Below are 14,410 nucleotides of genomic sequence, written 5' to 3'. Positions count from 1 at the left end.
TTCTTACAGTAATTGCGTTTGCACCGTTTCTTTCACAGATAAAATGCGACATTAGTAGTTACTTGTATCTAACAAAAATAAAACTCACCCATAATGTTTTTAAAACGGCATCCAACTGTGAACACTTTACATTTGTTACATCTTCGCATGTTGCCATAACATTTTGACAGTTAATATCTTTGGTCTTTTGATTAGATTCGTGTGTTGTTTTATCTAAAAAATAAAACAGATGCAATTCGATGATGTCACGCAAGGAGAAAGATATTGGTAAATCTAAGAGGGATAGGCCTGTGACTAGTAGCAGGCGTCTAAAAACATCATGAAACGTTTTGAAAAATTAAATTTATTTTCAAACGCATGTAAGTCAAATACACAACTTTTAAATTTAATTGTACTATTTATTGTAACTCTTCATATTATATTAATTTATTTTTTACAAGATTGGTGGATAATAAAGATTCCCAGTGCTGAATTTGTAGATGCAATTTATACAAATAAATAAAATTGGAGTGTCTGTTTGTAACATTATATACTAAGATCACATTTTGTAAATTTTTGTTTGTCAATTCATTCTGGCTAATCTTTATAGCTGAACCGATTTTGACGGGACATATTAAGCAGGTAACTGATGTTATAAAGAATAATCTAACGTACTTTTGTTTTAAGAAAATCTTCGACGAAATTATGTTAATTTTCACGCGGACAGAGTCGCAAGAGAAGCTAGTACATACATACATACACACTCCACACACACACACACACACACACACACACATATATATATATATATATAAGTATTGACTCATTCTTCAATAAATGTTTTTATCGTAAGTATTAGTTTATTCCCAGAATAATACAGTTTCTATTTTTTTTAGATTTCGTGTTTTCATTCCATTTTGAGCATAAAATCATGCAACTTTCATTCAATCTCTCTTACATTCACTCTCTCACTCGCATACATTCGTTCAGAAACACAAAAGTAATTTTTTTAATTGTAATTTTAAATAACATACCTAAAGGCAAAGAAGTAATGTTCGTCATCTGAAACAAAAACAATACAATTCATTAATTTTTTAAGTCATGTACCAATAGTTCACAAAAGTCATATATGCAGAAATATTAAATTACCTTACAAAAATAATATGAAATATTAAAAAAAACTCAAAAATATATGTACGTGGTAAAATAAGTAAAATGTTAAAAAAAGCAAATGAACTCAAGAATTTATTGTGTGAAAATTAGTTACTTCACGGATTTGGAACCTAAGTTTAGGTCTACATCCATCAGTTAACGTCTTACGGCTGAAATGTTGGTGATGATGATGATGAAAGTGTGATGAATCTCACCGGTAAAGCTGGCGGTGTACTTTGTACAGCGACTGGCGCCACTTCCGCCGTCAGGATCGTACTGTTGATCTTCCGAATCTCCTCAATATCGGGCAGTTCCACTTTCTTCACCTTCCTTGCTGGTGGCGCCGGATCAGCTGAAGGTGGGTCTGATGAAGGCTTAGGAGGCTCTGATAGTCTATCAAAGACTACTATCAATGGCTTACATAGGCTTAACAGCCTCTGATTGCAACTGCGCCTCAAAAATGATTTAGATAAACCTTTCAATTTCAAATTAAAGTCCGGATTTTTACGAAGCACTTCCGGACTGTACCTGTAACTTTCGATAATGGACTTTGGAGAAGATTTAAAAGGGTTAAACTCATTCCGGTTTAATCTGTGAATGTTTACAGTTTTATTTCTGTGATATCTTTTCCATGAAGGGGTGTCATCGCATCGCACCAATGGTACAGTTGTTTGCATTAGTAATTTGCGTGCTGAAAGAGAAACACTACAATTGAGAAGAAGAATACGAAGAAGAGTTGTCTTAGCCTTCCAGCCAGTATTTGCTATAATCTATTCTAATTGAGAAAATAAGGACTAAACATTACCAGTCCATTTACCTACCTGTTCTGACGTTGTCATTTTTTGTAGGTGAAACTAAATTTCGAAAAATCAAAAAAAATTGTACCCCCTACAAAATGTTTTGGACCTATAGGCCAAAGTAAGAAAAGGACCAATATATAGCCACTTCCGCACATGCAGCAGTAGTCGTGCAATAAAGTGCACCGCCCGCCAGCCCGCTGATAAATGCGCATGCGGCAAACAATGCGAATTACACAACTGCCACCGTTAAATCACTCAACACGTGTTTCACCCCTCCACGGGGCATCTCCAGGAGTTATGTTACACCGATTAGTGCAAAACACAGAGTCACAGAGGAACGACTACCACAGCATGAGAAGTGGCTAAATGTTGGTCCTTTTATAACTAAGGATGGACTTCCGCAAGGTAACGCCTGATTCCATTAAATATTAAAGATATAATAAACTTATTTTTAAAGCAAGGCTATCTGCAGTTCGTGACTTCCAGGATCCCTAGTGTGGGGTCGATTCACACCGCGTCTACCGGGTGATGGTATCTATTATCGTAATTTTAAACATCGTCTCATGTCTGGAGGTGATTAAGGCAAGATATATGCTTAACATCATGTAATATTAAATATATAAATGTACAGTTAGCATGTTTAGAAAAAACTATCTTACCATTTTCATTGAGCAACTCTTCAAAGTTTTCTTCTATTTCTGTTGATGTACTCTTTTCAGCGGTTACTCCAACTTTTACATCGAAAGAATCGGTTGCTTTAGCATGTAAAAGATTATTTTTAACCTCGTGTCTTTCAGATATAACTTCTTTATTAAACATTTCGCTTGAAGTAGGTCCATCTTTATATATATCAGGTTTCTGGCGAAGGTTTCGGCTTGTACTGTTTTCGTGTGAAGAGTCGGAATCCAAGTCAATGTGAATGACCAAACATGGAGACATTGAACGATTGACTTTCCCAGCATTTTCTTGAGCTTCTGTTTCACGTATATTTCTATCATCTTTCATTAATCTATTTCTATATTCTAAACTGTCATTTAAATTAGAATTAGTACCTATGTTTGTATTTATGGAATTATTCCGTACATTATTAACATCTGCCGGGGATGTGTTTACATGTAATGCTGTATTTTCACTAATTATAGGTAATTTCGCATAAGATTTCAATGGCGGCTTTGGATTGTCTGTAAAAAAAATTTTGATTCAAATCCAAACTATTTAATATACGACGGAATATATCTTTCATTAAGGTCAAAACGAATCACCCATTAGTGAATTCAATGATGTGTTTGATTTTTTTTTAAAAAGAAAAATAAATTTTGTTTCAAATTCAAAAATTATTTATTTAATGTGTAACGGAATACACCTCTCAATAACGTCAAAATAAGTATGAAGTGTCAGAACTTAAAAACATCTTTGTTTTTTTTTAAATAAAAGGAAATTTTCATTTAAATCCAAAATATTTTTTTAATGGCCTAAGACATGGATGCACAGACCGCGGCCCGCCGGTCGACTACTGGTGGCCCGCCGACAGCAAAAATAATACTCTCGTACATTCGAAAAATATTGAATTCTATACCAAAATAAAACCAAAAAAAATTAATTACCTATACTTCTGGCGGCCGGCCCGCCATCAGTTCATGATTTGCCCGAGTGGCCCCTAGTCTTAATAAGTCTGTGCAACCATGGCCTAAGATGTACAGGCGGAAGAAACTCTGCCGAATTATATATATTTTTGAAGGAACATAAAATTTCATATTTATCTTATATTGTCTCCATTGCAACCCTTCTTACACGTAAATGTTCTTTGACAGCAATAGAACCTATCTACAGTACCCGGCGATATATATTGCCCATAGACCTTTGGAAAGAGACAATCGGCTTTTGGCTTCGAAGAGCATTATCTGTCTCACACTACCTATGCGACATTTGGTCAGTCGTGCGATAGAGATAACGCTCTACGAAGCCGAAATTAGCCGATTGTCTCTTTCCCAAGGTCGATGTGTAATATTTATCACCGGGTATTGTAAATAATTTCTGGAAGAATATAATTATATTGTTACGGTCGAGTGTTGGCATGTCGAAACTTGAGTTTTTACGAATTTAAAGAGCGTTCATTGGCGGAGACAACGTTCGAGAATTTTCGATGTATACCATTCGCTGATTGGTCGTTTTCTCAACGAATTTTCATCGAATTCACAACGAATTTTCTGGAACTTGCTTAATTCAATTTAAAATTGCTGCGGCAAGCGCTTTGAAACGAAAGGAACATTTAGAAATAGTTCAACCAACGACACAAATGACATAAGCAAATATCTGAGGAAAGATAAAGAGTTTGATCACTCTGAAAGTGTATTTTATCTTACACCTTGTATACACATATAGGTGACAACATTCTTTCTGGTGAAGAATTAAAGATACTTACACTTACACACACAAAGTGTCCGATCATCGTCATCACCATCAAAATCGTTTATAGCTCGGTCACATACTTCTTTGGTGATATCCTGCGACAAATAATAATGTTAGTGATATATTTTTTTTTTATGTGTTAAAACATTCCGATGATTTCCCATAAATCAACGCCACACCAACTTTTTTATAACGGTCGTTTTTGGTGACCTTTCGTTCTGCCACCACGGAAAATCAGGAACTATTATTATTGTCACTCTCCTCTCTTATCCTTCTTAATATCTTCTATTCATTTCTTTCTTTTCCCTTTAAATATTATTAATTAAAAATGCAAATAATATCAAATAATACATTCTTCAAACCCTAAACTATATACCGAATCACAGTGATCACGGAACACTGTGAAGTCTTTGAGTATTCCTATCAATGTATATATCACGAAGCTAAGTTTTTTATAGCTAAGTTCGATGTTTCTCTAGAATATGGGGATCCATAGACGGACGAAAGTGACAGACATAGCTAAGTGAATAAGCAAGATGACAGCTGGATTCTTAAGTTTCTAGATTGGAAGCCACCAGATGATCAACCCACAAGATGAACAGATGACGGTGATAACGTCACCGGGGAAACGCTGGATGTAGACCGTTAGCAAACAGTCCTATTGGAAATTTATAAGGGAAGCCTATATAGTGGAGTTCTAACGTCTGAAATGATAGCCTGGCGTGTGTGATGTGAGAAAATGTAATACACTTACTAAATAGTGCCTTGTATACAATAGATAAAGAAAATACTTAGATATGAAGTAAAATATATACATATTTGGTTTAACCCTTTGGGGCACGCTGGTATTAAAAATGTCCCACCTTTTTGATGCGTAATAACGCATGGTGGGACATTTCTCCACCTGGAAATATTGGAATAGTTGAGCGCTCATACATTTTTTTCTGAACTTTATTATTTAAAGTAATTGGCAACAGCATTAGCAATTGTTAAAAATATACTCGATTGCGCTGGCAATGTTTATCAACATATGACAGGTTCATCAAGTGTTGAAACCGAAAATTTTTAGTAGTTAATAACAGAATTATTTTTTTTTAATTTCATTTTTTTATATCATTGTATATCCTTATTAATAATAACACACAAATTTTGTTAAATTTTGAACGAAATAAAATTTCTGTGCAACATGGGTATTTTTATTTTCTAAAATTCCGTTAAATAAATACCTAACTACAGTACCCTCCTATAAATATTGCACATCGACCTTTGAAAAGAGACAATCGGCTAATTTCGATTAAAGTTTGCGAGATATTAAACATAATTGTAAGATATAGTATAGATACTAATACTAAAAAAAAATCAGATTTTTTTCCCCGAACTTCTTGACGTTGATTTATAGGACACAATGTAAAAAAAAATCCACCGACCTTAAACTCAACGATTAGCCCGTAATTAACTAAATGCGACCACTTCGGATAAGGTTCTAATACGATATACCTGAAACTGAAAATGGAATGATTAATAAATCAATTACGGTTGCCATTTGAATTATTTTTATTAGAGTAACACATATCATTGGCGAATATAAAGCTCAACGAATCCGCCGGCTTGGTCACTTGGAGCGAATGGGATCGGATCGGAGCGTGAAGGTAGCGTACCTGGAAAAACCGAGGGGTCGAAGACCAGTGGGTAGACCCAGGTATCGCTGGATCAATCGCGTTGAGGCAGACTTGCGCGAATTTGAATGTCAACCGATGGCAGACGATGGCGCAAGATAGAGGAAAGTGGAAGTCTCTCGCTTCGGAGGCCAAGACCCACTTTGGGTCACTGAGCCAGCGGAGTAAGTAAGAATAACACAAATTAAAAAAAAAAATTAAGTCTACGTCGTCAGCTGGACATAGATCTGCCCCTAAGATATCCAGGCTAAAAGCGGCCTGCATGCAGCGTATTCCGTTGATTTTAACAAGGGCATCTGTCTATCTCACTCCAGAAGCTTAACCTCCATTTGCCACCTGGTCTTCGCGATGTTCTGCCCCTCCTCTTCAAAAGTGCTATATCCGTTACTTCCGTTCCACGTAATTCCGAACTTGGCTGTTCCTTACGTTTATATTTATACTGCACCTTGAGGATTTGCAGTACTGGATCTTAACTGAAGCCCGGTCTCGCGCCGGCGCGAGATGCCGCGACCATATTTTAGACTATATTTTATGAGCCAGTGCGGCGTCGGCATCTCGCGAAGTAACTTATGTGTATGCACTGCGCTTGAACTTCTAACTTCGTAAGCAATGTTTTGATTTTTAGTTATATTTTATAATTTTTCTTATTGCGCCTCCCATATGAATAAGAGAAAGAGTCTGAAACTTGCTAAAAACGCGAGAATTCCACTGATAGATAATTACTTTCGCAGTGTCGATCTCAATTGCTGTTTAAATATATAGTTTTATAAAGATTGGGCGACAATATTTAGCTTCCTGGATGGACATCGACAATATTTAATTCCACACGTTTGGAAATCAATAAGAAAATATAATATAAAGCCTATCCATCTAGAGGTTGAATAAGAGGCTCCAATAACAGAGCCATAAAAAAAGAAAAAAGTCCAGCTGTGGACATGATGATGATAATATACATATGCCTGCGTATCCATTGGCAAAATAAAATAATTACTACTTTTTTTAGATTTATCTTCTCATATGGTCTTTATATAAAACTACTGTAATGGTAATAAAGTGAATTTTACATTATTCAATTCATGATCGCATCAGACGATAGACGCCCACTGCTGGGCTAGACATATTTCAAAGACCGCCTCGATGACCTTGGCTATGTTGTTGGTCTACCTATTAGAGGCTTACCAACTTAGACAAGCAATTCTTCGAGCTGCATTAGTGACCTATAATAATTCTTTACTTACTTAGAAACAATTGCCAAGAGTAGCGGATGCGGTTGGGTGACTGTTTCCCCGCGCCAGTACTGCAACACCTGGAAGCGAGCTTCCATCTTCAGGTCGTACCAACGGCGCTGAAGAAGCACCAGAGATATCTCACCGCTGCGAAAATATCTCTCATACATATAAAATAAGACAAAGATATAATATTAATTTTTATTCTCTCTACATCTGCGATTAGATGAAAAAGGTTTTATACCTCTTATCCTGGCATACTACATATAAATCATTCTCTTATAGCCTAATCATGGGTTAGCGCAGGAAAAAAAATGCCTATTGAATGTGGAAGGGCATGGTTGCTAACATAATTTAATAATACAGGTTTATTATAAACTTTAATTGTGGACTTCCATTATTATTAACTATTAAACCAGTGTCTCAATTGGCAATCGTTGCCACTTCTACCATTTCATTTACAGTACCCGACGATTAATATTGCACATCGAACTTTGGATAGAGACAATCGGCTAATTTCGGCTGCGTAGAGCGTTATCTCTGTCGCACGAAATACAAACAGCCCGATATCTATAAGGAGCTGTTACAACAAAGTATCATTTGCTTCTTTTGATAATTATTTTTATTCTTTGTATACACCAATTTTTCTATATATACACAAATTTTTTTGATAGATTGCACTTAAAATAACACTTAATAATTTAAAGCTTTATTTTTAATATATGTTAAAATGTTTAAATAAAGTGAACAAGGATAGAACAAAAAAAAATAATTTAATTAATATTTTTAGTGAGAGATTTGATACAAACTGACAAATATCAGTTAAAATCGATAAGATATATGTACACAGTGTTCTAATCTTGCAATGGTCTGTCAAAATAGTATATACAGGCATGTTGTTGTAATTAATTTTATAATAATATAATGTTTAGCGGGCCCCATAAACGTGATTAAAAAGACTGCGTGTTGCTCATTCCTGATATAATACACGTCCTGTTAAAACTATATATTATGAAAATGATGGTTCTTCATAAAAAATATTACCTGGAAGGGTAGTTCATATATAAGTTCATCCAGGCTTGCACCAAAGCAGGATTCCTGTTCTGAATCAATGTCTCTATGTTATGCTTTACAACTAATTTAAACAAAATCACGAGACATTTCAACTCTTCCACACGCAACAGACTGTTCTGAAAGAAATTTACAAATTTCACAATATGAAATAAAAAATTTAGTCCCCTATATATATATTATATATACTAGCTGATCCCGAAAACGTTGCTTAGCAAAAAAAAATTGTTTTTAATTAACAAATAAAAAATAAGGGTTGATCGTAGAGAGGTGAAAATTTAGTGTTGTATGTATTTTTGTATGCTGTTTCATAAAAAAATAAAAACAAATAATTTTGTATCAAAAATAAAATAATTTTTTTTGGGGTGGACCACCCTTCTCACTAAGGGGTATGGAAAATAGATAGTAGCCGATTCTCAGACCTACTGAATACGCATATAAAATTTGGTAAAAATCGGTCGAGCCGTTTCGGAGGAGTACGGTAACTAACATTGTGACATGGAAATTTTATATATTAAATATATAGTTTCTGATGATGTTTTTGCTGTTAGCCTGGGAACCTTTCGACCCTTAAGTGGATGAATTTATTATACTTTAAAGAAATACATATCTTGCATATACAGTACCCAGTGATAAATATTACATATCGGCCTATGGAAAGAGACAATCGGCTAATTTCGGCTTCGTAGAGCGTTATCTCTGTCGCACGAAATACAACGTCTGACAAAATGTAACATAGTGTAGTAATTAGCCGATTGTCTCTTTTCAAAGGTCGATGTGCAATATTTATCGCCGGGTACAGCAAGTACACTACAATACAAGGAAAAATAGAAAAAAAGTAATATTTTTCATATTTATTTATTTAAAATCTTATGTTGCCGATATAAAACACTATGCATATACTGTACACTATTGTATTCAAAGTGGTATGTTGCAGTTTTTCATCATTATGCATTTAATAGTTAAGGCTTCATTGGTGATGAGTTCACGGATCTCAATTTACATTGTCCCATAAAGCTAAGTAATGACATTTAATTTTCACATAAAAAAGTTGCTATTAAAAAAAAAGGAAAAAATATTAAATTTAGAACTCGCTATCAAAATGGAACACACACACACAAACACATACACACACGCACACGCACGCACACACGCATGCATGCACACAAGGCCAAATACATTAGCAAGATGAGTGTCAGTGATCAGAGTACATCACAGAACATATGGCCGGTAGGTTCGGGATGGAGACAAGGGACATCCACGCACAAGGTGGACTCCATCAGTCTTCGACTGTCCCATCGGAAATCAATTGATGAGGCCTATATCCTCCAGGGCTTTCCAAGGTCTTATTTGTAATACATATTATAAAGTCCTATTTAATTTCAAGCATATTTTAAATGAAAAAAAAAATTCTCTTACCGATGTGACCACTCTGAAACTTTTGTCATAAAGCAACAGGAAGTCTGCGATCAACCAATCTACTTTGTAACTATTGCACGGGTGATCTCCTGTCTCCGCTTTTGCAGTAATATTTTTTTTAACATTTGTGCACATCCGTTTCCTGCAGAAAATATAATATTAAAACTGTCTAGTTGATTGTGGGCCGGTGTTTCCCAGCATGGGGTCCACTTGATTGTAAAGGAGATAAACTAGGATGTGGAGTACACATGAGTTTTCCTCTTTTAATTTTATATAAAAAATATATATGTTACATAGGAAGCCATAAGAATTTTAAAAAGGGTGAAGTGGGGAATGGCATATAAAAGGTGTAAATATACTGATGTAGACTACTAAAAAAAGCTGCAAGGCCTTCCCAAAAGATCCCTACAATATCCTGTATATGCAATATCCTGTGCTGCCCACATCCTGTGACTTTCAGCGACTTGATTACATTCTCGGTCCGCTTACAGAGGGACCTACCCATGCTGTGTCTACTAGCTAGTGGCCACGACAACCTTTCAATTCCAATGTGATGTGGTCCGCTCACTGCCACTCCAGACAAGCAATTTTTAAAGATACATAGATGACTTTAGTTCTACTGCGGTTCTCTTCATTGTTAATTTGATTTCGCAGCAAAAGTTTTGTAACTCTCCATTACTCTCCGGGTGACTCTGAGCTTTCTTATCAGGCCTACATGGAGTAAGATCAGTCTTATATTAAATGACTCACATCATCCCAGCTCAACTGGTTACCGCTATAGAGTAGTGTATATATAGAAGTGAAAGAAATAAAATAGCTTACATGTCATAATTGGTAAGAGTAAATAATCTCTCGTACTAATGAAGGGCATTAGAGACGAAAGGTTCTCGAGTAAAGACAAAGGGGGTGGGTAGGCACCACTAGCTGGTTATCTTAGTCCAGATCAGAAAAAGAATCAAAAATAAGGAAGAACCAAGGACACCAATGTAAGATAGAAGAATTACTTGTCTCAAATGGCAAAAGTCATGGCAAATTTCTCATGCAACTGCCCCTCGGTTGTTGAAGCTAAAAGTTTCTACAGCCGTGACCACACAGGTTGGTTTGGTACTCCACTAGATTGACCAACGACATAGCCAAGGTAGTCTGTGAATGCGGGCAGCACAATTAGGTATATATATATATATAAATATGTACCGTATGTATGTATTTTTATTATGCAAAGTGTCGCAGCTTCATATATAAACTACAATCACTTACCATAAAGATAAAATCTTAACCATTTTCGTGTCATAAGCGACACTAAAACTGTCAAATATGTCTTTGCTGTAAAAAGATTTTCCGGCCTTCACCGCACTGCGAGCGATTGCAACCAATTGAGCGTTGAAATGAAAAACCTTCAATGTCTGTGTCATTGATACGCTTTCACTTGTTTCATTCTGAAAATTAAACATAAAATAATTTTGTGCCCCTATAAGCGACTTAGACCTTAGTTCATTGTTGTTGAAATATGTAAAATACTCGCTCAAGTTGAAGCCCCTGAGGTATCCTCTGTGTTTATAGTAGAGAGGTCTAGTTAAAATGTACCTAAATGTATGTCACCATCATTATTTCAACCATATGATGTCCACCGTTGGACATAGGCCTCCCTTATTCCCAATAGGGATGGTCTTGTATGACATCATGAAACTGTATCTTTTTATTTTTCTACTAAATATAATTCACATATCTAATCAAATAGCTAAAGGTACTATCAAAATTTTATAGGAACATGTACAATATAATAAATATAAATTTTATGCAGTTGACTAACATATTCCATATAAAAGTTTATTTTAATATAAATAACTTTTTATTTTATCTGTCACGAAAACATTGTAAACACTACTACTGTGTTTCGGCTTAAAGTATTCCCTAGTAAAAATATTATTCGTCGTATCAGTCCATAGATGCAAACTGCAAGGCATAAGCCTGCCCCAAAGATATCTATGAGAGGGTATCCCATAATCATCACACTTAGCAGGCGGGAAACTTATTTATGAGCAATCACAACCCTTTTCAAATCCAGTTAGGAATTGAACCTGCAACCTATGATAGCAAATATCAGTCCTCTATCGCTGAGCTACAGCTGCTTACAAAAAAAATTGATGCATACATATTATTCGCCCATAGATTTGCAACAGGACTGGTTGGAAGTGGCCTGCGTCTTTTAGAGAACTTAATCCTGACCTGGTCTTCTGTCCACCATTTATGTGAACATTCTACTACCCTACTGTATACTGTATGAATATTATAATGAAATTTTAAAAAAAAAACTCGGTCCCAAGGCAATAAATCTATTAGTCATGTCAAAATGAATTTGTTATTCAATTGACACTAAACATATAAATGATCTTGCAAATGAGATATAAAATTCTTTGTATGTTAACAATCATTAAAATAATTTTGCTAAGTAAAAGTACTCTTGTAAGTGTTTATTAGAAATGCAGGGAAATTTAGGAAATAGTATTTGCGACATAATTTAGAAGAGGGCGTTAGTGTCGCAAAAACACCGTTCAACAAATTTCGTCAGGCACACTCTCCTACAGGATTATTCTGTTAAAAACCATTATAAGTTTGATTTAAATTTTTCCTGTAATTGTATGATACATTCATTTATTTACAGGACTTTATACCTGGATTACATATTGCAGCAGATGAAGTTTCGACTCGATAGTTCTCAGCCAATGCGGGGCAAGAAACAAAGCTCTTTCCAACGGCCATCCTATGTTTAAACACTGTCTGACTATATGACTCAGCTAGAACAGTTAAACATGAAATATATTATAGGTGACTTATGCAATGGGTTTCTTACCTAAACTTTTCGAATTTCCATAAAACAGTGCAAATATATTATCAAATAAATTAGATTATGTCGAAATAAAAAGGATTATAAGTTAGTTGACTCATTTGCAAGGTGATATTATAATATCATCATCATATTAGATGAGCCACCCACTAACTCACAGGCCTCCTCAATGATCGCCACATTGAAAGGTTTTATGCTGCCAGGCATCCAGCAACTTCCCACCAACTTATGTGAACGGGAACAGGATACTGTGCCCATGATTCCTAACTACTAATACAACTTTCATGGTTATTCTCTGCATATATTCACTGAAACCGTCATTGTACTATCACTATGGTTCAAGACCACATCGTTTCTTCTTTCTCCTTAGTTCTTGAAGGTGTTAGAAGTTATGGCTTCCTTAACACCAGTGGCACTAAAGGTGCTATTTGTCATAGGCAGAGACAATAAATATTATAGCACACTTTAAAGTAATCATGTTTAATACAGTTGCTTTTTAAAATGAAGGTTGTCTAACAATATATTTAATTTTAATAACCTACTTACCCTAAGATTCAAAGTGCTGCACAGACCCGTACAAGCTACTAATAATTCCACGTTGTAATCATTTAGGCCTGTTGTTAATGCTAGCTTTTTATGTGCCTCGTGCTAAAATTTTTGTTTTTCTTATTAATAAAATATAACACTACTAAATTTTAGGTTTTTTAGCAATGATCAAGGTGTGGTGAAGTAGAAGTCCATAGCTATATGAATTTGATGTGTTGTTGTGGGGTCCATTGCATAGCACAGACAGGGACTGGGATCTATATATCAAGTTGGGCCTGGAGTCTTTACAATGCATATCCACAACTGAATATGAGCTATCTGCAGTAGGCTTTTGACACACTGTTCAAATTGTGGGCAGATGTCCTATCCATCATGGTTTCCACTCCTGAATATTTAAGCCCCAGAAACGGTCTCTGGATACTATGAAGCCATTGCCATTTCAAATTAGCTATGTTGATAACTTTTACACATCTATGCATCTCCTCACTCATGAACATAGCCCCATAGCTTGTTGAGAGACTGTAGTTGACTTGCCAATGAGGCTGAGAGTGAATAAACATGTTTCAATGCAATAAGTCATCATTAGCAACACTCAATGTTGTGATATGAAATCATTAAAAATGAAACTGAAATACGCTTAATTATTGCAGTGTCTTCTAGTTTCGGATACAAAAGTGATGATAGGAAGACAAAAATATAAGAAAGTAAATATTTACTAACCTTTTCATAGAGAGGAAATTCCTTGTTTCCAAAAATGTATATTTGTACCAAAATCTCATGTTTGATGAATTCTTTTGCAAAAAAAGACATAAAATGCCCCGACATTGAATAATTATCTTCCATTATTTCCATATCAATGTGGCATTTATATTCCTGGAAATGCAATTTTTATGTGATACAATCAATCAGTTATCTTATGTTTTTTTCGTGAAATCTGGAATTTTTTAAATTTTATGAGGGCTTACGTTAATTTTTTTAAAATTATGGCTACTCCAGCTGATAAACACTACGTTCCTATATACAATCTTCCAAAAACAAATATCTTTTTAAGAAACGCACTGAATGAAATAACAGACGACGTATCGCGAAATACAATACAATTTTTAAATCATTAATAATGTTTGTGAACAATTCATAACGCAACAACTAATGTTTTATTTATATAATATTCCGAAAATAACACATTCAAATCCTGCGTTCATATATCACTGTAACTTGCAGTAAATGACAATTCGCTGCTCTGACATTAGATTGACAAAGACCTGTGCTGCCAGCCTTTGTGCTTTT

At 35.0% G+C, this 14,410-nt stretch overlaps 1 protein-coding gene and 1 long non-coding RNA gene across 2 annotated transcripts; both read right to left on the bottom strand.

Annotated features, from left to right (window-relative positions):
- Positions 1 to 94: 94 nt before the first annotated feature.
- LOC137923028 (uncharacterized) lies at positions 95 to 1,817 on the bottom strand. Its single transcript, XR_011107544.1, has 3 exons — positions 1,347 to 1,817; positions 1,014 to 1,041; positions 95 to 213 (listed from the first exon to the last, which is right to left on the bottom strand). It is a non-coding gene; the product is annotated as an uncharacterized lncRNA (long non-coding RNA).
- Positions 1,818 to 1,901: 84 nt separating this feature from the next.
- On the bottom strand, positions 1,902 to 14,135 carry LOC137923049 (uncharacterized). Its single transcript, XM_068766170.1, has 12 exons — positions 14,089 to 14,135; positions 13,844 to 13,996; positions 13,124 to 13,225; positions 12,405 to 12,527; positions 10,990 to 11,168; positions 9,733 to 9,874; positions 8,287 to 8,432; positions 7,255 to 7,389; positions 5,768 to 5,843; positions 4,354 to 4,435; positions 2,591 to 3,112; positions 1,902 to 1,906 (listed from the first exon to the last, which is right to left on the bottom strand). The coding sequence occupies exons 2-12, from the start codon at positions 13,973 to 13,975 to the stop codon at positions 1,902 to 1,904; spliced, it is 1,644 nt and encodes a 547-aa protein (XP_068622271.1). The 5' UTR covers positions 13,976 to 13,996; positions 14,089 to 14,135.
- Between the last annotated feature and the right edge of the window lie 275 nt (positions 14,136 to 14,410).

Source organism: Battus philenor, unplaced genomic scaffold (genome assembly GCF_028537555.1).
Source record: "Battus philenor isolate CCGP_79_NKW_IND1 unplaced genomic scaffold, ilBatPhil1.0.hap1 SCAF_20, whole genome shotgun sequence".
Lineage (NCBI taxonomy): Eukaryota > Metazoa > Arthropoda > Insecta > Lepidoptera > Papilionidae > Battus > Battus philenor.
The sequence above is the reverse complement of the archived record's forward strand: the minus strand, read 5'-3'. Positions and strand labels throughout refer to the sequence as shown.